The sequence below is a fragment of the Pseudonaja textilis genome, chromosome 12 (assembly GCF_049901715.1).
Source record: "Pseudonaja textilis isolate UNSWEBS1 chromosome 12, rPseTex1.2, whole genome shotgun sequence".
NCBI lineage: Eukaryota > Metazoa > Chordata > Lepidosauria > Squamata > Elapidae > Pseudonaja > Pseudonaja textilis.
Window position 1 is genome coordinate 18,104,909 of NC_142001.1, and position 24,945 is coordinate 18,129,853.

The 24,945-nt window shown below is 44.8% G+C and overlaps 2 protein-coding genes and 1 long non-coding RNA gene across 3 annotated transcripts; 1 reads left to right on the plus strand and 2 right to left on the minus strand.

Annotated features, from left to right (window-relative positions):
- Positions 1–404: 404 nt before the first annotated feature.
- On the minus strand, positions 405–10,600 carry TMEM185A (transmembrane protein 185A). The gene is made up of 7 exons (XM_026716544.2): positions 10,386–10,600; positions 6,898–7,074; positions 5,570–5,777; positions 4,221–4,304; positions 3,228–3,404; positions 2,766–2,889; positions 405–1,630 (listed from the first exon to the last, which is right to left on the minus strand). The coding sequence occupies exons 1-7, from the start codon at positions 10,421–10,423 to the stop codon at positions 1,386–1,388; spliced, it is 1,053 nt and encodes a 350-aa protein (XP_026572329.1). The 5' UTR covers positions 10,424–10,600; the 3' UTR covers positions 405–1,385.
- A 2,194-nt stretch (positions 10,601–12,794) lies between these two features.
- Positions 12,795–21,915, plus strand: IDS (iduronate 2-sulfatase). The gene is made up of 9 exons (XM_026716616.2): positions 12,795–12,935; positions 14,514–14,683; positions 15,731–15,908; positions 16,022–16,110; positions 16,794–16,994; positions 18,203–18,373; positions 18,838–18,964; positions 19,729–19,902; positions 21,248–21,915. Exons 1-9 carry the CDS (start codon positions 12,863–12,865, stop codon positions 21,760–21,762), a joined length of 1,698 nt encoding a protein of 565 aa, XP_026572401.2. The 5' UTR covers positions 12,795–12,862; the 3' UTR covers positions 21,763–21,915.
- On the minus strand, positions 14,437–16,090 carry LOC148124794 (uncharacterized). Its single transcript, XR_015745080.1, has 2 exons — positions 15,996–16,090; positions 14,437–14,945 (listed from the first exon to the last, which is right to left on the minus strand). It is a non-coding gene; the product is annotated as an uncharacterized LOC148124794 (long non-coding RNA).
- Positions 21,916–24,945: the final 3,030 nt, after the last annotated feature.

Below are 24,945 nucleotides of genomic sequence, written 5' to 3' on the forward strand. Positions count from 1 at the left end.
CCTCAACCCATGGAACAGAAGTTGTCCTTGGAAGTTGTGAGAGCGTCATCACTGGAGGCTTTCAAGAAGAGACTGGACTGCCCTCGGTCAGAAATGATGTAGGATCTCCTACTTGGGTGGGGAATTGGACTAGATGACCTACAACTCTGTAAATCTGTTAAATGTCCTTTCTCGTTCTCCCCACGTCACATTCATTTTTCTGATCCTGATGGAAAAGTTCTACCAAACTCTCACGCCAGTAAAATCCTCCTCCTATAATAGCTCTTGCTGACCCTTCTACCCCAGATATTTGAGCTGGTTAAGCCACTGCAGGCTGACATTTTTCACTGTTTGCAAGAAAAAAGGCTTGCAAAAATCCCGCAGGTGGGTAAGCTTGACACAAAAACACACCACTCAAAAAAAAGAAAAAAAACCCTTGGGGATGCTTTATTGAACAGGTCAAAAGGTGAGGCTGTGAGAAATCAGCCTTTGCCCAAATGTAGTGTGGAAATTTTTTAAAAAGAGCTGAAAGCCTCTCTCCACCCCACCGCAGATGGTACAAAGATTGAGGCTATTCACAGAAAAATTTACATACCTCTTCTGAGCCCAATTTAATCCAGAATGAGAAGTGCCAACAATCCTAGGCGAAGACTCACGTCTGAATAGTAGTTCATGGGCTCGAGGGGGGAAAATTCGAAAGGTGTGAACGACTTTTGCCTAAGGTACTTCAACCCGAAATAGAAACCGAGAGGAACACTCAACGGGGCCACGCACCAGAGATTACGCATTCCGTACAGCCTTTTAAAAAATACTTTTTACATACATATTTATAATGTACAGACTCATCTCCGCCCCCCCCCAGCCCCAATATATTACATGGCCAAGAGTTTATATAAATACTATATACAGGAAAACATGACTTCCACCAAGGAGGAAGGTTCGTACGTGAAGAAACCTTTTCTGCTTTCTCCAAAATACACACCCATCCTCTGCAGGAGTGTGTGAGCGCAAAGCCCTACGTGGGCCTTTGTCCAGGGGGAACTGTGGACAGGAAAAACTCGGGATAGGTGGGACTGTGAAGCGGTATTAGCAGTGGCAATCTATGACTTGGATGCCGAGAACTGAACTCAAACCTAAGGCTGCCGTTCTGTGAACAGGGACTCAGCCGTTCCCACTGCTGAACCCGGCCAGATTTACTTCCTGCTTTTACTAGGTGATATTTTGCACCCCAGGATGGACACTTGTTAAGGGAACGACATGAGTGCACATCCACAGTGGCCCCAATCCCTACCCATCCAACCAAGTAAAACCAAGGCATGAATTAAAAAATAATAAGGGTTGGCCGCGGATACCCAGAGGCGATTAATCGCGGGGAGACATTCCGTCCTGTGCAAAAAGTTCCATTTTTAATCCGGCATGTCGATGTTCAGTTTGGGCGGCGGGATGACGTACTTCCCGGGGCTCTGCGTAATCACCACCCCGGCTTTCTTCCGAAACATCGGAGCGATTTTGGGAGCTTCCGGAACCGGCGTTTCTTCCGTTTCCTCGTTATCTTCGTGATGCAGGTCATAAGAAATGTTGCCATACTCCCTCAGGAATGGGAAGATCTCGAGCAGGAACTGGCAGAAGTCTTTGCGAATTCCGAACCACCCTGCAGGGAGGAACCGGTTGGCAAAGTCACTCGCCCGTCCAACCTGGGAAGTCCTGCCTCTTCCCCCTCTTTGGGGGAAGGGTCCTTGGTGCTCTCTGAGCTTGGTTTGTTTTCTTGCAGGCGTTTCGTGACCCAACTAAGTAACACAATCAGCGCTGGTAAGGGGTGGGTTTTTGCTCTCAAGTTTATATTACAAAGTCTGCACTATTATTAGTGTTAATCTTCTTATCACTCCTTATCATCCATCCCCTCCCACTTGTGATTGTAGGACTGTAACTTTGCGCTTGTATCCTTACGATTTATATTGACTGTTTCCTAGTATGATTTGATGGCTGATTGTACCCTATGACTTTTATTAAGTGTTGTACGTTGTGATTCTTGATTTTTAATGAATGTATCTTTTCTTTTATGTATACTGAGAGTGTTTACACCAAGACAAATTCCTTGTGTGTCCAATCACACTTGGCCAATACTCTATTCTATTCTATTCTATTCTATTCTATTCTATTCTATTCTATTCTATTCTATTCTATTCTATTCTAATTACTCTACTCTACTCTACTCTACTCTACTCTACTCTACTCTACTCTACTCTACTCTACTCTACTCTAGTGCTTGCCCCATCAGTCTTGGAGATCCTTTGGTTGGGCTGTTTACTGGCAGGGAAAGGCACTAGAATGTAAACTGAGAGCAAACTCCGCTCCTTACTGGCACTGATGATGTTACTTAGACTAGATGGGTAATGAAACATCAGCAAGAAAACCACCAAGCTCAGAAAGCACCAAGGACCCCACGGTTGTCTCCCTCCTTCTCCTCTCTGCCAACCCCGCTCCCTTCTAGCACTGATGATGTTACCTAGGTGGATCACAAAACGTCTGCAAGAAAACCGCCAAGCTCAGAGAGCACCAAGCACCCCGCGGCATTCTCTCCCTCCTCTCTACACATCTCTCGCCCTTCTAGCACTGACATTACCTACTTGGGTAATGAAATGTCTACATTCTACAAGAAAACTGCCAAGCTCAGAGAGGACCAAGGGCCCCAGAGTTCAACCCCGAGCTACATCACATTATCCTTTATTCTTCCCCTTGAATCAGGGTTGGCAGAAGGAGACTGAGTTCTGCCGTTGCATACTTACAATGATTGCCCCCCTTCTGGCCAAAGGTGGTTGCCATCAAAGTTATGAGCGAAAGCCACAGCGGAACGAATACAGGAATGTAGGAGAAAGTGTTATGGCCATCCAGCCTGTGCACCAGCAGGATCTAAAGCAACAAAAGGACGGCTTCAGTAATCTGGAGGGAGCAGAAACTTCGCTAGCAATAAATCCTTGCAAGCCGTAGAAATAATGGGGCAGTTTTTGAGAGGAGGAACCGTGAACAATATTCACAAGATTACTGATAGATAGATAGGTAGGTAGGTAGATAGATAGACAGACATAGACAGACATATATAGACAGATATAGAGATAGATAGATAGATAGATAGATAGATAGATAGATAGATAGATAGATAGAAGATAGGTAGACAGACAGACATAGACAGACAGACATATATAGACAGATATAGAGATAGATAGATAGATAGATATGGTTCAACCTACTTCGAAGGTGAGCAACGGAACCACGATCGTCATCCAACTGACGGCCATCGTAATGTGTGTTCTTCTCTGTTCGGCAATCACGTCCATTGAGCGTAAGAACAAGACTGACCAAACGATATAATATAGCACAACCAAACAGAGAAAGGACATCAGGATCCACAGAGGGACACAAACAACCTGGAAATTAAAACAGGTGGGAGAGGGCAGAGAGAGAGAGAGACACTTGTCACTCAAAAGGACCGCTCATTTCCATTCTATGCATCCAACGTTTGAAAATCTAGGTTCTAACAATGAGTAGGAATATGCTTTGAAATATTTGTGTGGGGGTTCCGTTTAACATTGATGACGTTACATAGTTGGGTCATGAAATGGCTGCAAGGTGACAGCCAAGCTCAGAGAGCACCAAGGACCCCACAGTCATTGTCCTCCTCCTCTTCCAGTCTGGAAATCCTACTTCCTTCTAGCACTAATGGTGTTGCCTGTGGTCATGAAAGATCTACTCAAGCTCAGAGAGCACCAGACCCCATTTGGCAAATCCTACTTCCTCCTAGCACTGATGATGTTACCTAGTTGGGTCATGAAACATCTACAAGGTAACAACCAAGCTCAGAGAGCACCAAACCCCCAGTTCAACCTTGCAACTACAAAAATTCTTTTCTATTGAGGTGTTTATTTTGGGCAAGGATGATGATTATTATTATTATCTAATCCCATTAAATGCTTCCTCTACCATTGTACCTCCAGTCTCACCTACAGGCTGGAATTTCCAAGAGGAATATCGTTCAAGTACTCATTAGATCTTCCCTTACTTAACTTGCTCGGGTGACGAGGTCGAATTAGGCGCATTAAGTTCGCCACTCCAAAGGATTCCTCTGCAACTACGTCAGAATGTCAAAACCTATACATTGCTTATTTTGGCGTGCCAGCCACAACACCGACCTAAAAACCCTGACATTCTGAAAAGAGAACGAGGTGTAATCGCAGTTTACGTACAAGCCATGGCCACTTGATGATTTCGTCCAATCGGAGGGCAATAAATATGAACTGGAGTATATTGACGGAGCACAGGATTTCCAGCTAGGAGAGAACATAAAAAGCAAACGTAGTTAAGGGTCAAATGGATTTTGCCGCAACCAGCAACAAGTGTCTTGCTTGAGGTAGCAAAGCTACAAGTACCTAGCAATTTAATACAGGTAGTCCTCAAACTACGACCACAATGGAGCCCAAAATTTATGTCGCTGAGTGAGAAATTAGTCAAGGGAATTGTGGCCCCATTTTTACGACTTCTCTGGCCACATCTGTTAAGTGAATCGCCGCAGTTGTTAAATTAGTAATCTGGTTGTTAAGTGAATCTGGTCTCTCCATTAATTTTGCCAGAAGGTTGCAAAAGGGAATGACGTGACCATGGGACACCGGCAACTGTCATGTGAGTCGGTTGGCAAGCATCCAAATGCAAATTAATTATGTAGAAGAATATATTGAAAATAGCATTTTGTAATGTATAGATAGATGATTCATGAGGTGTTTGAGAAAATATAATGCGGAATCTGAAAAAAATATATTTGTGTTATATACTAGATAGGGAGATTGATATTAAGGTAGAAGGAAGGTGGTTAGCTTGAATTATTAACCAGAGGGGACAATTATATTTACAGATAAAGATTGGTAAAATGACAAATGTGACAGATAAAAGTAATATGAGAAACAGAAATGAGATGAGAATTTTAGATAACATTGTAAAATAGGATATGAGAATGTATTAAGATAACATGAATTGGAATAGCTTAATGTTTAACAATAATGATGATGCAATATGAAACTAAACAAATATGACAAACAGGTAACTATGGTCGTGTTTGTATTGAGATGGGAAACCTGGAACCAGACTGCTTGCCAAATGAGAATTTTTTATTTTAAAAAAATAAGAAGCAGGGAGCAAACGCAAATTACGTGAGCATAGGAATGCTGCAACGGCCGTGTGAAAAATGGCCATAAGCCATGCTTTTCAGTGCCGTAACATCGGTCACAAAGTGAACTGTTGTAAGTCGAGGACTACCTGTTCATCATGAGTCCTTTATGAATCTTCAAAAGATGATTTGCAAAAAAGGCTCCGCTGCCTCTCTAGCCTCTGGGAAACAGCCACCCCTCTTCCTAGGAATCCAGACTACATTCCACCCCACAGGTAGCCCGATACTTCTAAAGGTGTCCCACCGTCCCACAGAGCCAATCAATCATGCACATCTGTGTACAAAACAAAGAACCTTTCACAACCTCACTAAAATTCAGGACTAGCTTTGAATGATGACCCACTCCTCAAGTTTTCTGACGTGGACCCTCCTCACCTCCAGAGACCGGTCATGGCGGAAGCCCCACACGCAAGCAGCCACTGATACCGGAGACACGAAGAAGAGGGGCATGAAGACCAGCAGCCAGAAACGGGTCCCTCGCTCGATTCCGTCGCAGACCAGAACTTCAAACATCAGCAGGAGGAGGTGGATGCCAACGGCAATTAACATGGCTTTGAACTCCACACACGTTTCCCCTTCTGCTCTAAAGAGTTAAAAAATAAATAAATTCAATTCCGCTAGTTCACCCCTACTACAGGTTCACCCAAGCGTTTCCTGACATTGGACTGAGCTTCGTCCCTGGAAAATGACCCATTTCTATATAGTAAGCAGGCGGAAAGAAACAATGAAAACAATCTCAAACAATGAAAAAACAATAGCAATAGCCCTTAGACTTATATACCGCTTCACAGTGCTTTACAGCCCTCTCTAAGCTGTTTACAGAGTCATCCTGTTGCCTCCCCCCACCCAACCATCTGGGTCCTCAATTTAACGACCTCGGAAGGATGAAAGGCTGAGTCAACCTTGAGCCAGTCAGGATCAAACTCCTGACAGTGAGTAGTCTGCAATACTGCATTCTAACCACTGGGAGGGCGGGAAGGAAGGAAGGAATAGCAATAGCACTTAAGACTTATATACCGCTTCACAGTGCTTTTACAGCCCTCTCTAAGCAGTTTACAGAGTCAGCCTCTTGCCCCTCCAACAATCTGGATCTTCATTTTACCCACCTCGGAAGGATAGAAGGCTGAGTCAACCTTGAGCCTGGTGAGATTTGAACTGCCAAATTTCAGGCAGCCAATAGTCAGCAGAAGTAGCTTGCAGTACTGCACTCTAACCACTGAGCCGCTGAGGCTCAACAAAACAACAATGCAAATCTTAGGTCTATGGAAGAGGCGATGCCCAGCACAGAAAATGAATTATGGATGGATTCACACAAAGTTTTAAAGATAGTGCTTGGATTCCCGTTGCATGCTGAATAACAAACTGCAATAAACCTGTTTCCATTTAGGCTGTGGTACCTAGTGTGAATCTAGTCTATTTATTTAGTTTGAACAAAAAAAATCACATCCAAGGGATATTTCCTAGACCAGTAGCTGCAGTTATATACCAAGTCAAAGATGAACCAGCTTCTTTGGTAGCTGGATCACAAAATGTCTACTTTAACAGGTAGCCCTTGACATACGACCATAATTGAAGCCAAAACTTTGGTCACTAAATGAACTATTGTAAGTCAAGATGGGTCTTACCTGAATCTTCAAAAGAATTTGCAAAAAAACCCAAGACTTGTAAAATACATTTGCAAAGCAAGTACGTGTCCCACTTACCGATATTGTGGGTTCCGGGCCCATACGCCAGTCCCTACGGAGGCACCCACTATAACCATTAACTTCCACAGCCATATCGGAGCAAACACAGCCCAGTAGCTCCATTCGATCTTGTCATCCAGCCGGAGAGACAGCAAAATTGAGAACAGCAGCAGGCAGGCATAAATAAGAAATTTGCTGTGGAAGAGGGAAAAAAGGGGGAAAAAAAGAGGGAAGATCAATTTATGACATTATCGCCTTTGGAATTGTGGTGCGTAGTTTGTGTTTCGAAAACAATGTCATTCAGAAGAGGTGAACAAAAGGAGACAACCAAAGTTTTTAACAGACATTTAACAGATTAATAGAGTTGCTAATAACTTGAAACGTCTGATTTTAAAACCCTTCCGGCAGCTGCCAGGGCACTTTTAAATTATAATCTTAATTTCCCATTTATGCAAGACCAAAGATAAGTTTTAAGATCAACATTTCCCAACTGTAAATATTTAAAGGTATCTAAACTTCAACTCCCAAAATTCCCCAGCCAGCATAGACTGGATTCACACTAGGCACCACAGCCTAAGTGGGGTTGTACAGCTGGCTATTCAGTGTCTAACGGGAATCCAAGCACTGTCTTAAAACATGGTGTGAATCTGGCTATCACGTCCACCCACAATTCGTTTTCCATGTTACAACTGTGGTCGTTAGTCCAGGGCAGCAATTATTTCATCACACCAAAATATTATCTCTCAGCTCCACAAATGGATTTTGTGGTATCCTACACAACATGAGTGGTAAAATCAGACGTCAGGTCCTGATATAATCTCCCTTTAATGCCATGTTTGCCTTCCTCTCCGTTTGGAAAAAAAAAGGAAAATTCATTAGCAGGGAACACTGGCTTCATTCCAATGCCTCCCACCAGGAAGCTGACTCACACACACAGCAGCTGTCTTCAAACTGTCATTATTCAGTCAACACAAAGGAAGGAAGATGATGAGCTAGGAAGCCCAGGCAGAGAAGCTCCGATTCAGCAGCAATTACAGATGTGCGACGAACAAGAGGCTTGCAAGGGCGACAAGGTGACAGCGAAGCGATAGAAAAAGCTCGGGAGATGGATTCTTGCGGTGGTTTGCTCTGTTGCTTTAGGCTCCTTATGATTATAAGTGAAGGGATTTTGCGGGGTTATTGCCACTTCTCTTGCAATTCTGTATTTACTGTAGTTTCGTACGAGCCAAGAATGGGAGGTTTCTGAATGGAGGACAATGAGCAAACCTGGAGACGCTCTTCGAGGGTAATAAGCCAGGTTGGTAATTTTTGGGGAGGGCCAGAGGTGTCAAGGGCTGGAACAACCCTGATGGGGAGTCGAAGGAAGTGCTTGGGCAAGGTCAACCTAGAGACACCCAGTTAATAGATCGTCTTAAATTCCTTAGGCCTATGGCAAAGAGATGGAGCACTTTGCGCTCTCGGAGCTTGGTGGTTTTCTTGCAGACCGTTTCATGACCCAACTAGGTAACATTATCAGCGTTCATGCATTTGGGGTTTGCTTTGCTCTCTGTTTAAGACTAGAACACATCGCCCTCTCCAGTAGCCAGAATTCAGATAAACAGGGATTAACCCCTGACAAACGATCAAGCAGGAAACAATCTCCCAAATCAGGGCTCTTCAAAATTGACAGCTTTAAGACTGGTGGACTTCAACTCCCAGCATTCCTGAGCTAACATGACTGGAGGAGGAATTCTTGTGATAGATGATACATAGATTGATAGATAGGTAAATAGGTCGGTAGGTACAGAGAGAGAGATGATAAATTGATAGGTGATAGATCAGGGGTCTTCAAACTTGACAGCTTTAAGGCTGGTGGACTTCAACTCCCAGAATTCCTCCTCCAGTCATGTTAGCTCAGGAATTCTGGGAGCTGAAGTCCACAAGTCTTAAACTTGCCAAGTTTGAAGACCCTTACCCTAAATCATGATTATAGTCATCAGAAAAATACATTCATCACAAATCATGAGATATATTACTTAGTGATAGTCACAGGGTTAAAATAAACTTAGGGTTTAAATAAAATTAAAATTTAAAAAAAGAGAACAATCTTCCCAATGAAAAGCAATAATTTGCATGGACAGGGTCTCTTCTTCCTTGTTCAGTTCCCACAAAGCTATGGCAGTGACACAACTGGGAAACTTTGTTTAGAAGAGCCAAGCCAACTCCAAAGGCACAATTTGTATTCCACACTTGAGCCGTTGTGTAAAAACTGCTTTAATTCAATAGCCTGTTCTTTTTTCTTTTTTGTCAGAAGGCTGAAGAGGCCAGGAATGACTCTTAAATGAGTGAAAATGAAGGAGGATAGAAAGTGTACAGGGTGTAAAGAGAAAAGGGAATCGACATTTTTTAAAAACAATATCCCTTTTATGAGAAAAGCAGGAAGGTTTTATCTGTCTCTGGAAGGCAGAAGCAGAAACGCTCTTCCATGTGAGAGAATAAAAAAGGGGAAACCACCAATCCTGAAAGCACCTTCCTGTTTAATTCTTTTATTTGCATCGTTTCTTCTATCCCAAGGACACAGTGTGAAGTTCTACGACTGCTGGTTGAAACTACAGTTTTACTCTGTAAAAAAAAAGGCAGTCTACGCTCTCTCAATGTTTGATATTCCCCCCAAATGCTACAAGCATGATCAAAATCTGTGCTACTATTCTGACACCAGAATCATGCTTTAAAATAAAAATTTTAAATGCAGTGCATTGTTTTTAGATGGTTTTCTTGGTGCAATCGACATACTCTATATTCCAACAGGTAAGAAAAAAAAAATACTGGCTGTGGTTTATGGGAATTGTAATCCAGACCTACCCCATAGGTTGGATCTCTTTCCCCCACCAGCCCTAAATACTGGCTGTGCTTTATGGGATTATAATCCAGATCTACCCGATAGGGATGGGTCTCTTTCCCCTACCAGACCCAGATACTGGCTGTGCCTTATGGGGACTATAATCCAGACCTATTCCATAGAGATGGGTCTCTTTCCCCTACCAGACCCAGATACTGGCTGTGCCTTATGGGGACTATAATCTAGACCTATCCCAATGGGATGGATCTCTCCCCCCAGCCCAATATTGGCTGTGCCTTATGGGGATGATAATTCAGATCTACCCGATAGGGATGGGTCTTTCCCCCACCAGACCCAAATACTGGCTGTGCCTTATGGGGATTATAATCCAGATCTACCCTATAGGGATGGGTCTCTTTCCCCCACCAGACCCAAATACTGGCTGTGCCTTATGGGGATTATAATCCAGACCTATTCCATAGAGATGGGTCTCTTTCCCCTACCAGACCCAGATACTGGCTGTGCCTTATGGGGACTATAATCTAGACCTATCCCAATGGGATGGGTCTCTTCCCCCCCAGCCCCAAATACAGGTCGCCTTTCCACACATCCCCCACTCTCAATTGCCCCTCCCCCTCTGACCCCGCCCCTTTCTCCAGGCCCCGCCCCTTTCCGGCCTCCCCCTCACCTCGGGTTAAAATCTTGAAACAGGCCCCTCAGGTTCATGGCGCTCCTCCTCCCGCCCTCGCCGGTCCCTCTGCTCGGTCACCACGGCCCCATGGCGGCTCCAGTCCGAAGCCTCCCGGCGAAGGGTGGGGAAAAAACGAGAAGAAACCCGGCTCCCGCCTCAGCTCAGCCGACCATCCGCCACCTCCCCTTGCCTGCGCCGACTGGGTCTCACTGCGGCTGCGTCGAAGCCGGATCGCGCACGCGCGAGGGGGGGGCCCGCTCAGAACCTCGGGGGAGGTCCCGCCCAGCCCCGACCTCTCAAGCGTCGGGGAGTCTTTCCTTCCGCGCCTTGGCGCTCCGCCCCCCTCGCTTGTGACGTAAGAACGCCTCGAAGCCGTGCCCTCTTATGGGCAGCCCGTTGCAAGGGCTGGCAGCCTTCCTGTGCCAGGATGGGTTTTTCTTTTTTAAAAGGCAGATTCCGACAAGTGTCCAAATACGTGTCTGGAGAGCATGCTGTTTGATTTGGGGGTGGGGTGGGGGTCAGCAGAAGAGGAATGCATTTTGTTTATTGCAGAGGGGAAGCATGGCAATTTAAAATAAAAATAAAAAGAGGACTGATCACGCATTCCTGGAATTCCTGGATGAAAAGAATGCAAATGCAACAGGGAAATAAAATAATCGGATTGCCAAACATGGTCGGAAAAGATATTTCTGAGAGGTAAGATCCCGATTTTGTCTTGTTCGAATGAGTTGATTGCATTTCTATGCTGACTTTTCTCTGATGTGCAAACCTGTCCATTTTATCTCTCTTCTAAATTCTCTTTTTTCTTCTTCCAAATTTGCCTGCGACAGCTATAAGTATCAGGGTTGCTGTAGGTGTTTATTGATTCGTGGGGGCAAATGAATGGAACCATCCAATGCCAACAGTTGTGAGCCTCAACCTTCTCATAGAACAGCTCAGCAGGGCTGGTTCTTTGGGGGATGAGTGCCACCTGGTGATCCTCGGGTAGAAGGACCGATAGAAGAGAATCTGCAAGAAAACAAGCAAGCTGAGAGACCACCAAGGGACCCCTGGCTTCAACCCTGAGTTACAAATATTCTCCTTCGTTGGAAACCACAATGCCCAAACTTGCTTGCTGGTGGATTGCCAGTATTGGTGGAGATATGATTGTTCTTCCTGGCATTTCCTTGATTAGAGGGATTATTTTCTGCTTGATGGTTTTGTCAGGGGTTAATTCAACCTGGAAAAAAGGAGAAATTTCAACCCATGGAACAGAAGTTGCCTTCGGAAATGGTGGGAGCTTCATTGCTGGAAGCTTTCAAGAATAGAATAGAATAGAATAGAATAGAATAGAATAGAATAGAATTCTTTATTGGCCAAGTGTGATTGGACACACAAGGAATTTGTCTTGGTGCAAATGCTCTCAGTGTACAGAAAAGAAAAGATACATTTGTCAAGAGTCAAGAATCATAAGGTACAACACTTAATTATAGTCATAGGGTACAATAGAATAGAATAGAATAGAATAGAATAGAATAGAATAGAAAGCAGAACAACAGAAGAGAACAGAACAGAATTCTTTATAGGCCAAGTGTGATTGGACACACAAGGAATTTGTCGTGGTGCAAATGCTCTCAGTGTCCAGAAAAGGAAAGATACATTTATCAAGAGTCAAGAATCATAAGGTAATACACTTAATGATAGTCATCAGGTACAATAAGCAATCAAATTGGACTGCCATCTGTCAGAAGAAGAGATTGGACTCCCACCTGTCAGAAATGGTGTAGAGTATCCTGCTGGGGCGGAGGGTTGGACTAGATGACCTACAAGGTCCCTTCCAACTCTGTTATTCTGTTATTATTATTCGGAAGATAGCAAGTAGAAGATAGATACTGTAGAGCAGGGGTCTTCAAACGTGGCAGCTTTAAGACTCGTGGACTTCCACTCCCAGAATTCCTCCTCCTCCAGTCATGTTAGCTCAGGAATTCTGGGAGTTTGAAGCCCACAAGTCTCAAACTTGCCAGGTCGGAAGACCCTTGCTCTGTCTATCGTGTAACCCACTCCCCAAGTTCTACTTCTAGAACGGGCACCTTGGTGAGGGTTTGGGGACCAGGGAGAAGCAGGTGACTTCTAACTTAGTGCTTTTAAAAGGGGAGGCCTTTCATCCTTTAAGAATAACCGGAGAATTCCCACCCGCCCCCGTCCGATATGTCCCAGGTCTTTTTTTGACCTGAAGGCACCCCCCCGCCCCTCCCCCCCCCCCGACACGCGTGTGCTGGGCTCCCACGAAAAGATTTGCAGAGACAAAGCTTGGGCGCGCACCGGCGCTTCGTGCGCGCAAGCCAGCTCGCTTTGCAACCTCAGCCGCCGCCCCGCGGGTCGGGGTGGCGCTTGGGAAGCCCTGCCCGCCGCCACCGTTTCCTCCTCCTCCTCCTCCCTCCTCCTCCGGAGCCTGCCTGGCTGGCTGGCCGGCGAACACCTTCCCCGGCGGGGCTATGGCTCCGGCGAGGCTCCAGCTCGGGTTCCTTGGCGCCTTCTGGGTCTGGCTGGGCTCCCTGATGGGCGGAGGTGATGCGCCTCTCGGATCCGTCCGGTTGGGTGGATGGGTGGAAGGAAAGCCTGCGCACCCACGGGCGGGGGCGAGGCGGTGACCCCCCCACCCCCGAGAAGGTTCCCACGACCCTCGGGGAGCCACCCGCTCTCTGCAAGCAGGAATCTGGGCAGGGGGAGATGCCGTTTGGGAGGTGGGGGAGAGAAAGAAAGAGCAAGGGAGGGAAAGGTTCAGGAAAGGTCCCTTCCAACTCTGTGACAATTTTCTTTTTCTTTTTTTTCCTGCGATTGCTACTTTTCTTTTTTGTCTCCTGCGATTGCGACGTTCTTTTTTTTTTTTTATTTCCCTGCTTCTTTCGGATCAGACGGATTTGCATATTTGCAAAGTGGGAGCGTTAAAATTGGGCTTGCAAATGGATTCGAAGCTGCCCCGCTGGAGGGTGCTTGCTTTGCCTTAGCAACGGTGTTATTGGTTTAACGACTGCATTGATTCGCTTAACGATTTCATTGGACTGCCATTGGAACAGCTTGGCCCTTGGAAGTTGTGGGAACACCATCACTGGAGACTTTTAAGAAGAGATTGGACTGCTATTTGTCAGAAATGGCGTTGGGTCTCCTGCTTGTGGGGGGGGGAGTTGGACTAGATGACCTACAAGACCCCTTCCAACTCTGATTATCTGTATTATCTGTATCTGTATAATCTGTACCTGAATGCAGAAGTAGACGAGCAATTTAACCACTGTGGGTGGCTGTGAGCAGCTGGTCTCAGCCGCAGCTAAATAACTCTCTTCTTTTATTTTGGTCAGCGATTAAAACCAAATTCATCTTTTTGGGTTGTTCCATTTCAGCGTTCAAAGCCACTGACTCTTCCAGGGGTCTTCTGTTAGGCTATACTTTTAATAAATGTGTTTAGAAATATCTCTCTCCTCCCACAAGAGTGCTTAAAAATGTAGGGATGATTCATAATAACATGATAAAACCACTGTTCACTTAAACCAGGAAATATGCAGAAACTGCTCAAAAATTTCCCTGTGTTAAATTCCTCTGGCAGTGTCTCTAAAGCAGAAGTGAAGATTTTTTGGGAATTGTAGCTCCCCTCTCTTCTCAACAGTTTCCCTTCCCTTCTCAATAGTCTTCCTTTCCTTTCCTTTCCTTTCCTTTCCTCTCCTCTCTCCTCTCCTCTCCTTTCCTTTCCTTTCCTCTCTTCTCCTCTCCTCTCCTCTCCTTTCCTATTTTCCTTTTCCTTTCCTTTCCTTTCCTTTCCTTTCCTTTCCTTTCCTTTCCTTTCCTTTCCTTTCCTTTCCTTTCCTTTCCTCTCCTCTCCTCTCCTCTCCTCTCCTCTCCTCTCCTTCTGTAGGGCAATTCGAAGAGATGATTAAAAGATCCAAATCCAATCTGATGAACTCTGTGCATTATCCCATTTGAAGTACGTTGTTTATTTTTTGCCATGCCTAAAACCTGCTTCCTGAAGTTTAGAGAAATAAATCATCTTCACCGCACGGTACTTTAAAAAAAAAAAAACCAGAAAAAAAGAGAGTTAAGAAGCTTAAAATGATCCGCTTCACCTTAGCACCCTGTTCCTGATTCCCCCATTAGGATTGGCTGAGGATGCCCAGAGGCCCATCCGTGAAGGCTTAAATGTTCTCTTTGTGGTGGTGGATGACTTGCGCCCTGCCTTGGGGTCTTACGGGGACCCCCTGGTGAGATCACCCAACATTGATCAGCTGGCTTCCAGAAGCATGGTGTTCCAGAATGCTTTTGCCCAGGTAACGGATGGTCATCTTCATCATTTATTTCATTTTCGTGGGAGAGGGTGGTGTCTTGGTTAGTGCCTGGCTGTCTGGAGCATCGTCACAAATCAGGTTTTCCTTCCTCCTGTCATGCCTCTGTTGGGATCTGATTCCGAGGGGGAAGTCGAGCAGCTGACAGGGATTGGGAGTGTGGTTCTGGTGGCTGTGGAAGAAACTGGGAAAGGACACAGTCCGGCTGGGCCTGCAGAGAAAGACCCAGGGCCACCTCTTCTTCATCCTAGGGCACACAGGGAGGAACAGATAAGGGAGCAACGTGGGTTATGGGGGAGAAAAGGGCCCTGATTCCCTTCATTAGCTGCAGCTGGGAAAACAGGATATAAAAAGGGTGTTTGCACACAACTCCTTGCTGGAAGCAAAGCGTGAATTATCTTTGTCAAGTCTTATCTGGTTTCCAAGTCCTCCCAACTGTGTGTGTTTCCTTATCATGCCCTGTCTTGTTAATTGCTGCAGCGTGGTTTGTGTTGGTTTTTATTTATAATCTATATGTACTTTGGGTTTGGACTGAATTTCTTCCCTTTAAAAACTGTTCTTGGGAGAGTTTTTTTTCTCTTCCAGCTGATGATAACTGGACATTCGGGGCCAAGTTGGAGGAATTCAAGGGACTTTACCTACTTTTGTTGCTTTTGTGCCATGCCCTGGGTCATCACACCTCCAGATCAACCTGTGGGCTGTGACTGGTTTCCAATCGGGTCTCAGAAATGGCCGACGAGCACGAAACCATCCAGGGGTGGGATGCAAAAATCCCAGCAACTGATTCTCTGCCAGGTTGCTGGGTGTCAACTCATCAAATATTCCTCTGGTCTTTTCAGAGTTGCCAACAGAAAGGTAGCGGGGAGCAGTGCGGCAGCTTGGAAACCGCAGGTGCATTCCATAAATAGTTTTTCAAAGATAGTAATTAGGTGACCGAAGTTTCTGCCGTGCAAAATTCTAACTAGAGAACACGATTGATGACTGTTGGCTCTCTCTCTCTCTCTCTCTGTTTTTTTCTTTTTTTGCCTCCAGCAAGCTGTCTGTGCCCCAAGCAGAGTCTCCTTCCTCACAGGCCGCCGACCAGATTCCACCAGGCTGTATGACTTCAACTCGTACTGGCGAACCCACGCAGGAAACTTCACCACATTGCCGCAGTACTTCAAGGAAAACGGCTACATCACCATGTCCATTGGGAAGGTGTTCCACCCAGGTGAGCTTTCCCAAGACCTGCCCTTCCCACCCCCCCACCCCAGGAAAGGGTTTGAGACCCCAATCCAAGGATTGGGTCCAGCTTTACCTGCGTTTCACCTTTCTGTTTCCCAGGCATCTCCTCAAACCACAGTGACGATTATCCGTACAGTTGGTCCTTTCCGGCTTTCCACCCGTCTTCTGAAAAATACGAGAACACGAAGGTAGACGGACGCGCTGTGGTCGTAGACAGTCTGTGGTCATACAGGTAGTCCTCGACCTACAACCACAACTGAGCCCAAAATTTCTGTTGCTAAGTGAGGCATTGTTGAGTTTTTGCCCCATTTTAAGACCTTTCTCGCCCCAAGTGGTTCAGTGAGTTGCTGCACTGGTTAAGTCAGGGACACGGTCGTTAAGTGCATCAGGCTTCCCCGTGGACTTTGCTCATTAGAAAGTCACAAAAAGGGAATCACGTGACACCCCGCCCCCCGGATGCTATAATGGTCATAAGTAAGAATCAGCGGCAATGCGTCCAAATTTTGACCACGTGACTGTCGGGATATTGCAATGGTTGAAGGTATGAAAAACAGCCGTCCGTCACTTTTTTCAGTCCTGTTGCAAGTTAAACGACCCCATAATCCCTTGCGGGATGGAATCGGGGCAGCTGAACGGAGCTGAGTGTTTACTGGCCGGATGCCCTTCCTGTCACCAGTATAGAGTTCTATTCAGCAGATATATTCTCATTGTGCTCAGAGAGAGAAATACCTGCTTCTACCTAGGATCGAACTCACGCGGCCTCCTGACGGTGAGGCTGACTCCTGCAGTCTTTCTGTAGGCTTGTTAAGTTTGCCCTGGTCTCCTTCCAACGGCCAGATTTGTTTTACGACGGTTGCTGTTTGCCTTCCAGGTTTGCAAAGGCAAAGATGGAAAGCTTCACGCCAATTTGATCTGTCCTGTGGAGGTTGCCGAGATGCCCGAGGCTACTTTGCCAGATATCCAGAGTACCGAGGAGGCCATCCACTTGTTGAAGAGTCTGCAGGGAATCAAGAGGAAGTTTTTTCTGGCTGTCGGCTATCATAAACCCCACATCCCATTCAGATACCCTCAGGTAAGAAGGTTTCTCTGCAGGGGGGAAAAAGGGGAGATCTTCCCAGGAAGAGTCTCCAAAAAGTTCCCTCCCAGAAGGGTATAGGAATAGAATAGAAATAGAAATAAGAACAGAACAGAATACATATTGGAATGTAGAATAGAATGGAGTGGAGTGGAGTAGAGTAGAGTAGAGTAGAGTAGAGTAGAGTAGAGTAGAGTAGAGTAGAGTAGAGTAGAGTAGAGTAGAGTAGAGTAGAGTAGAATACAGGAATAGAATAGAATAGAATAGAATAGAATAGAATAGAATAGAATAGAATAGAATAGAATAGGTATTGGAATGTAGAATAATAGAATTAGAATAGAATAGGAATAGAATTAGAATAGAATAGGAATAGAATAGAACAGAACAGAACAGAACACATCACATATTGGAATGTAGAGTAGAATAGGATAGGATAGGATAGGATAGGATAGGATAGGATAGGATAGAAATAGGAATAGGGAATAGAATAGAACAGAATACATATTGGAAAGTAGAATAGAATAGAATAGAATAGAATAGAATAGAATAGAATAGAATAGAATAGAATAGAATAGAACACATCACATATTGGAATGTAGAGTAGGATAGGATAGGATAGGATAGAAATAGGAATAGGAATAGGGAATAGAATAGAATAGAATAGAATAGAATACGTATTGGAATGTAGAATAATAGAATTAGAATAGAATAGGAATAGAATAGGAATAGAATTAGAATAGAATAGGAATAGAATAGAACAGAACAGAACACATCACATATTGGAATGTAGAGTAGAATAGGATAGGATAGGATAGGATAGGATAGGATAGAAATAGGGAATAGAATAGAACAGAATACATATTGGAAAGTAGAATAGAATAGAATAGAACACATCACATATTGGAATGTAGAATAGAATAGAAATAGAAATAGAATAGAATAATAGAGTTATATAATGGATATAACTATGATGTACAAATGCCACATATTTTTTTTTTAAGAGACTATACTGTATGACTATGAGAATAATGGTTATGATTATGGTGTATAATACTACAGATATTTAAAAAGGATTTGATACAGCCAGTATTCTGTTGTTGCAAAACTGGAAATGGGAGGTAGAATAAAGGAAAACATGCAATAAAAATATTTATTAAAAAAGAAAAGAAAAGAAAAAGCCAGTTTGGATTATCGCTTCTCTCCAGAAATTTCTCAAATTGTACCCGTTGGAAAATGTCACCTTGGCTCCTGACCCAGCAGTTCCTAAAAAACTTCCTTCCGTCGCCTACAATCCCTGGACAGACCTAAGGCGGAGAGAGGACGTGGCTGCCTTCAATCTCAGTTTCCCTTATGGGCCCATTCCAGAACACTTCCAGGTAGAGTTTCCCTTACGGGCCCCTTCGGTTGCGTTTCCATGAGATGATGGTTTGGCTGTGGTCTGAAAGACGCCGGTGGGATAAGGGAGTTGGATGTCCAGTCTCCCATTTTCCTCCTTCTGGTAGTCCTCGACTTACAACAGTTTCCTTCAGCAACTGTTTGAACGCCACTGTTCTCTGCCCGGTTGCTGGGTGGGTGTGGCCATGGTGGGTGTGGAGTTCACTCAACAACGGCAGCAAAGACAAGTTGTAAAACTCACTTCACGCAGTCTTGCTTTGCCCCAGTCGCTTAGCTGTGGTCATAAGACAAGGACTATCTGTATTAATGATGCACAGACGGGTGCATTACAAACCAATTACATCCTGAAAGACCTTCTAAGGCCTCTCAGGGGGCAGTTTTTATTGATGACCTATCAGCCACCACTCATTTTTTTGGTCCCCTATTTTGCAAACTTGTTTTGTAGCGGAAGATTCGCCAGAGTTATTTTGCCTCCGTCTCCTACGTCGATACCCTGGTGGGAAAGTTGTTGAATGCCCTGGATGAGGCAGAGCTATCTCACAACACCATGGTGGTTTTCACCGCGGACCACGGTAAGACCTCCGTGCAGCTTGGTGGACGGGGGAAGGGAAGTCCAAATAAGGAAAGAGGGAGCCTGGCTAAGGATTTGCCTGCGATTGCTCACGCATACGATGGAGACCATGTCTTTTGTCCCTGCATTCAGTCTACAAATATCATTTCAAATAGTTGTTGAGGCTGCCGAAGTGGTGGCCATAGCATCAGGCACACCGTTCGCCTGTTCTGTACCTATCAGGTGCGAACAAACAAAACACGTGTAGAGTATGAAATAGCAACTTTATTGCATAACGCCTATTTCACAGGAATCTTCCCAGGACTAGATAAGGTTAAACGTCATTCAAGAGGGGTGGAACTTGCGGAGTGGTGCGGTGGCCTCGAGGTGGAATTCTCGCCTCACAATCGGGAGGCTGGGAGTTTGATCTTAAGTAGAGGCAGATATTTCTCTGGGCATTATGGAAATATATCTACTGAACAAAACTCATTGGTGTCAGGAAGGGCATCCGGCCATTTAGCACTCTTATGCTTACGTAATGATTCCAGGCTAATTCCCTGCTTGACTCGTCTCTGCAACTCAGCCATTCTCTTTCCGAGATCAGCTCCTACCTCGTTCTAAGGTTGGCTGAAGAGCTTTGGAGATTTTAAAAGCCTGGTTGTTCTTTGATGTCGATCCTAATTAATGTTTTATATCCAACTCTTGATTCTTCGTTTTTTTTCCTGGATGGATCCACAGGATCTCTCTCAGTGCTGTCTCCCCTTCATGGTTCTTGATTTCATTTAGGCTGGTCATTGGGTGAGCATGGCGAGTGGGCGAAATACAGCAACTTTGACGTAGCCACCCGAGTGCCACTGATGTTCTATGTGCCAGGAGTGACAACTCCAATCTCTTATCCAGGACAGAAACTTTTCCCATTCATTGACCCCTTTGCTCAAGATTCCTGCTCTGGGCTTCCAGGTAAAAAAATCCAGCATTAACAGTACAAAAATTAAACGTTCGATGTCAGGACTTCGACAATCCCCCCCCCCTTCAAATCATGAGTCTCTAGCCCAGTGGTGGCTAACCTTTTTCGGCTCCTGTGCCAAAAATTGCATGCCCCCAACCCCTTCCCTGCACTGCGCCTCACAGCTGATTTTTGGGGCTGGTTTGAGGCCTTTTTCGGCCTCCCAGAGGCTTGGAAAAAGCCTCTGCAAGGCTTTTCAGGATGAATTACAGGAAGTGATGAAACGGGCCAATAATTCGTCCTGAAAAGCCTTGCAGAGGCTTTTCCCAAGCCTCTGGGAGGCCGAAAAATGCCTCAAATCAGCTGGGAAAAAAATCAGCTTTGAGGCACGCGCGTGTGCAGTGGCTCGCGTGCCAGGACAAATGGCTCTGCGTGCCAGTTATGGCACGCGTGCCATAGGTTCGCCATCACGGCTCTAGCCACATCTCTCAGAGTTTAAAAGAATAATTTATTAGGAGTGAACATGCTGGCACTACCTGGGCACAGCCGACTCTGAGACGCATCATTCATTTCCCCCTTGACCCTGGTCTCCCCTCACCCCCTGGATGTATATTCTCCAATGGGACACATCCATAGCCAAGAGTCATCAATCAGGCTCTCCAGTAATCATCTTGCGCACCAAAAGATTCAGCCGCCTAGCAATTATCTACGAAAATATTTTAGGAATACTTTACCTTCCCCCAATCCCTTTCTGCTGACAGAGAGAGCTAAGAAGGCTCCTCCTCAGTGATTCTCTCAGAGTGTATCTTTGGCCGTGCGAATAGTTTCTTTAAGTTTTCTTTTAAGTTTCTGTCTATGGGTGAAGAACAACCAAGGACAGAAGCGAGGATTCAAAAATCCCAGCAACCGGTTCGCTGCCGAGTTGCTGGGTGGGTGTGGCCATGGTGGGCGTGGACTACTGGAACTTTTTTGGGGGTGTGGGGGGGCGTATTTTGCCTTCCCAAGAGTCCAGAAGTTCCCTCGGGCCTTTGAGAGGGCAAAAACAGTCTCCGAAAGCCAGAAACTGGCCCATTTCCAGATTTCCGGAAGGCCCATTTTTTCCCCCCTCCCAGAGCCTCTGCGTGGACCCTGCACTTACCTGCATCAAAAATGGTCCACCTGGAGACTCCTGGGCGGGGATGGGCAGGCCAGCCGGTCGGTTCAAATACCGTTTGGCGAACGGATGCTAATTTAACCTCCGGTTCACTCGAACCAGTACAAACCGGTAGAATCTCACCCCTGGATAGAAAGAAGTAACTCCAGGTATCGTTCTTGGACCTGACACCGCCTACTCTAATTTTTCCTCCTCTCCTACTCCAGGAAAACCCAAAGAAATAGTTGAGTTGGTCTCTCTCTTCCCGACGCTTGCAGAACTGGTTGGACTGGCCGTTCCACCTGCGTGTCCTCAGCCCTCCTTCCACGTGCCTCTTTGCAGTGAAGGGAAGAGCTTGGCGCAGTACTTCCCATCCTCCAGCGGGGAGAAGAAGAACCATGGCTCCAAACGAAAAGAAACCCCGGTTGCCTTCAGCCAGTACCCGCGTCCGGGAAACATCCCTGCGCCGAATTCTGATTTGCCGTTACTTCAAGATATACGAGTCATGGGCTATTCCATCCGTACGGATGATTGCAGGTGTACTGTCTGGTTTGGGTTTAATCCCAACAACTTCACGGTCGACGTGAAAGATATCCATGGGGGAGAACTGTATTTTGAGAAAAGTGACCCCAATGAAGATCATAACCGGTACAACGAATTCCTGCGTGGATTCCCGCTTCCGAAGCGTTGTCCTCTAGTCGATTGTTTGAAATTGGGGGTCAATTCAGTGAACCTCTGCTAAGGCATTGACCTCCCTGTGGCTCATGTGTATGTCCTGCTTTGTGTTATATACACAAAGACGCCTCCAAGGGTGACCATTTTTGTATCAAAAGGTTTTAAATGCTGATATAAGAATACATTTGAATATGTATATATATATGTTCATGAAAAGAAATCTCCTGTCGTGTCTGTTGAATAGTTCTGGAGAAAATGATGATGATATTAGAAAAGAGATAGTTTAGTTTAGTTTATTGTCATTGCACCTCGTATAATGAAATTAAATAGCATCTTCAGTATACATTATGACTGAAAATAAACATAACGCACCTCCTTCACATTCTATGCACTGAATTGAAGACCCCTGATATTTCATTAATATTGCACTATACAGCAGAATTCAATAGACTTTTACTGCCCTGGGATAGAAGCTATTTTTCAGCCTATTTGTCCTTGTTTTATTATCCTGTACCATCTGCCAGATGATAATAGTTTAAAAAAAGGGCGTGTGTGCCCAGGATGAGATGGATCTTTGAGAATGTTTTGAACTTTCTTAAGGTAGAAAACAAATCAAAATTAAGTAGTTGAGTGATCTGAGTGAGATTCTGGGCCTGTTCTTTTGGAGATCAAGAAACTGGGAATTTGAGCTGGGAATTCTGGCAGGTACCCCCAAATACCTGGAGGGACCAGAATGGGAAGTCTAAATTACATCCCCAGGAAGCTAGGGATTCCTTCTTTTTAGGTTTTTGTCAGGTGCAAAGAATAGGACCACATGGGATTAACTCCAGTTAAGCTGAGGATTGATTGCTCATGTTTATACACAGGAATGTAGTCAACAAATGGTCATCAGTAAATTGGTGCTGGATAAAATTCAATGGAATTCAAGGCAGAGGTGATATTCAGCAGGTTTTGTCCAGTTCTGGAGAACCAGTAGTGGAAATTTTGAGTAATTCAGAGAAGTGGCAAATCCCACCTTTCTCTGGCCCCACCCACATCTATTCTCCTCCTCCCATTGAGTCCCAGCTGATCGGCTGGGTCTTCTTTGGTTGCCCTGTACAGGAGAATGGAGCTGGAAAGCAGGTTAGTGGGGTGGGGAGGGAAGGGGGATTTTGCAGTAACCTTCCCCCTGGAGAGGAGAGGGAATGGAGATTTTACTGTATCCTTCCCCTGCCACGCCCACCAAGCCACGCCCACCAAGCTGTGTCATGCCCACCAAGCCACGCCCACAGAACTGGTAGTATCCTATCACTGATTCAAAGGGTGTTGGACTTGGAAAATTTGTGGACATGTAACGATTCTAGGCTAGGTCCTCTCTTGACTCCACTGCCAAGGTCTCCCTTTTCTCCTACTGTTTTGGAGAAACATCTGACTCATCAAGAGGAACAGAAGGTCCACAGTCTTATTCCAGATCTATTAAGGTTGTTCTGATCTCCTTCTTTCCACATGGTTTTGACTAGCTAATTTTCCTGGAAGCTGTTTTCTAGTTTCCCGGAGTTTCTCTGTTTCACCCAAACTGTGCACCGTTTGTACCCTAGAATATATTTTGGAAAGAATGAGCCTCTCCACCAAAGGGCAGCAGCTGTGGTTGACAAATCTTTCCACGATACGGTTCGTCAACAGTAGATCCCCCCAAACAAATCTATTGAAGATGGTTTTGTGGTTGCCTGAAAGAACTAAAACAGAAAAGAGCTTACAGGCCATTGTAGGGCTTAATGCCCTCATTTATTTAACTGTAAGAAAGAAGCGAGAACAATAAAACAAAAGATTTATTTTGTGATTTTTTTTTAAGGGCTGGTTTTGTAATGTCAGCCAAAATAGCCAGAGAGGGATATCAAAGTTCAGCTGGTGACAGAAGGGTCTATTTGCTTATATATTTTTAACTCTAGTTTGTAAAATTATTTCTCTGTTGAGTGGGAAACTCAGTTGGCTTTTGTTCGGAGGAGAAAATCCTATTTATTTTATTGGTATAGCTGCCCTTTCCAACAGCTGATGGGCAGCATGCGTAATCAGCAAGATTATACAGGTGAGAGGCAGGATTCTCGAAACTTCATTTGCTTTTTTCTAATAAGCCTGGCAAGGGAGCAAGCATCCTCCCAAGGACTCAAGATCCTAGAAAAACAAAAATGCCGACGGCTTAAAGTGATGGAGGGAAGGACGGGGGTAAAGAGAAAATGCAAAGCTATTCTCATTGAATAGATGGAGATGCCACTCTTGACCTCTTCCATGGCATCAGTTGGAGCAGAAGGCATTTTGCCCACATCAACAAAATTTGCTCCCTGTCTAGCAAATCAAGAGTAGTCGGACCTGGAGATTCCCGCAGTTAAACAGGAGGCAAAAGAGCCTGGTTGACAAAACACTTTTGTTTAGTTAATAAAGTGAGATTAGCTTGAATTCATTCCTTTTTTTTTTTTTTTTTGCCTTCCCTCCATGCAAATGATACGAAGCATCTTAAGACTTAATCTGGTCTTTCAACCTAACTTAAAAAAAAAAAATTCTTTTGCGGGAAGTTTGTGGAATCGAACCGAAAATCCTATCACTTTACAAGATTTTGCAGATTTAGAGTTGGAAGGGACCTTGTAGGTCATCTAGTCCAACCCCCTGCCCAAGCTGGAGACCCTACACTATTTCTGACAGATGGCCATCCAGTCTGTTCTTAAAAGCTTCCAGGAACCATTGGGTTTGCCGTTTTTTAAAAATCTACCTGTTTCATGTTCTCGCAGTTATGGAAACACCCCAAAATGTAGTAACAGCCCCTTGGGCTTCGGACCAGGTTTTGCTTATTTGAAGGGAGGTAATCTTAGATTGAGGGGCTTTATGACTCAAAGGATGGATAAGAGGATGGCTGTTTTTCAGCCCTTAAAATGCCAAATTGCAACACTGGTTAGGGAAGGATATGGGTGATGCATAGAAGTGAAGTTATGTATATGGGACATTCAAGTAGTCTTCTACTTACAACCATTTGTTCAAAGTTACAACATCATTGAAAATTTGCCTTGCAACACAGGCACAAAATCCAGAAGTGATATCCTAATTAAAAATACAATATTCCCCTCTTCGAATAGAACAATCAATCTAACCCTTAGTTCTTTACCTGGCCTGCTGTTGAAATAATACCTATTTCTATTTGCACTTAATAATCTTTACAAACGATCACCATTTATATTAACAAAATTCACATCATTCTTTCAGGTTCTTTAACCTTAAAGGG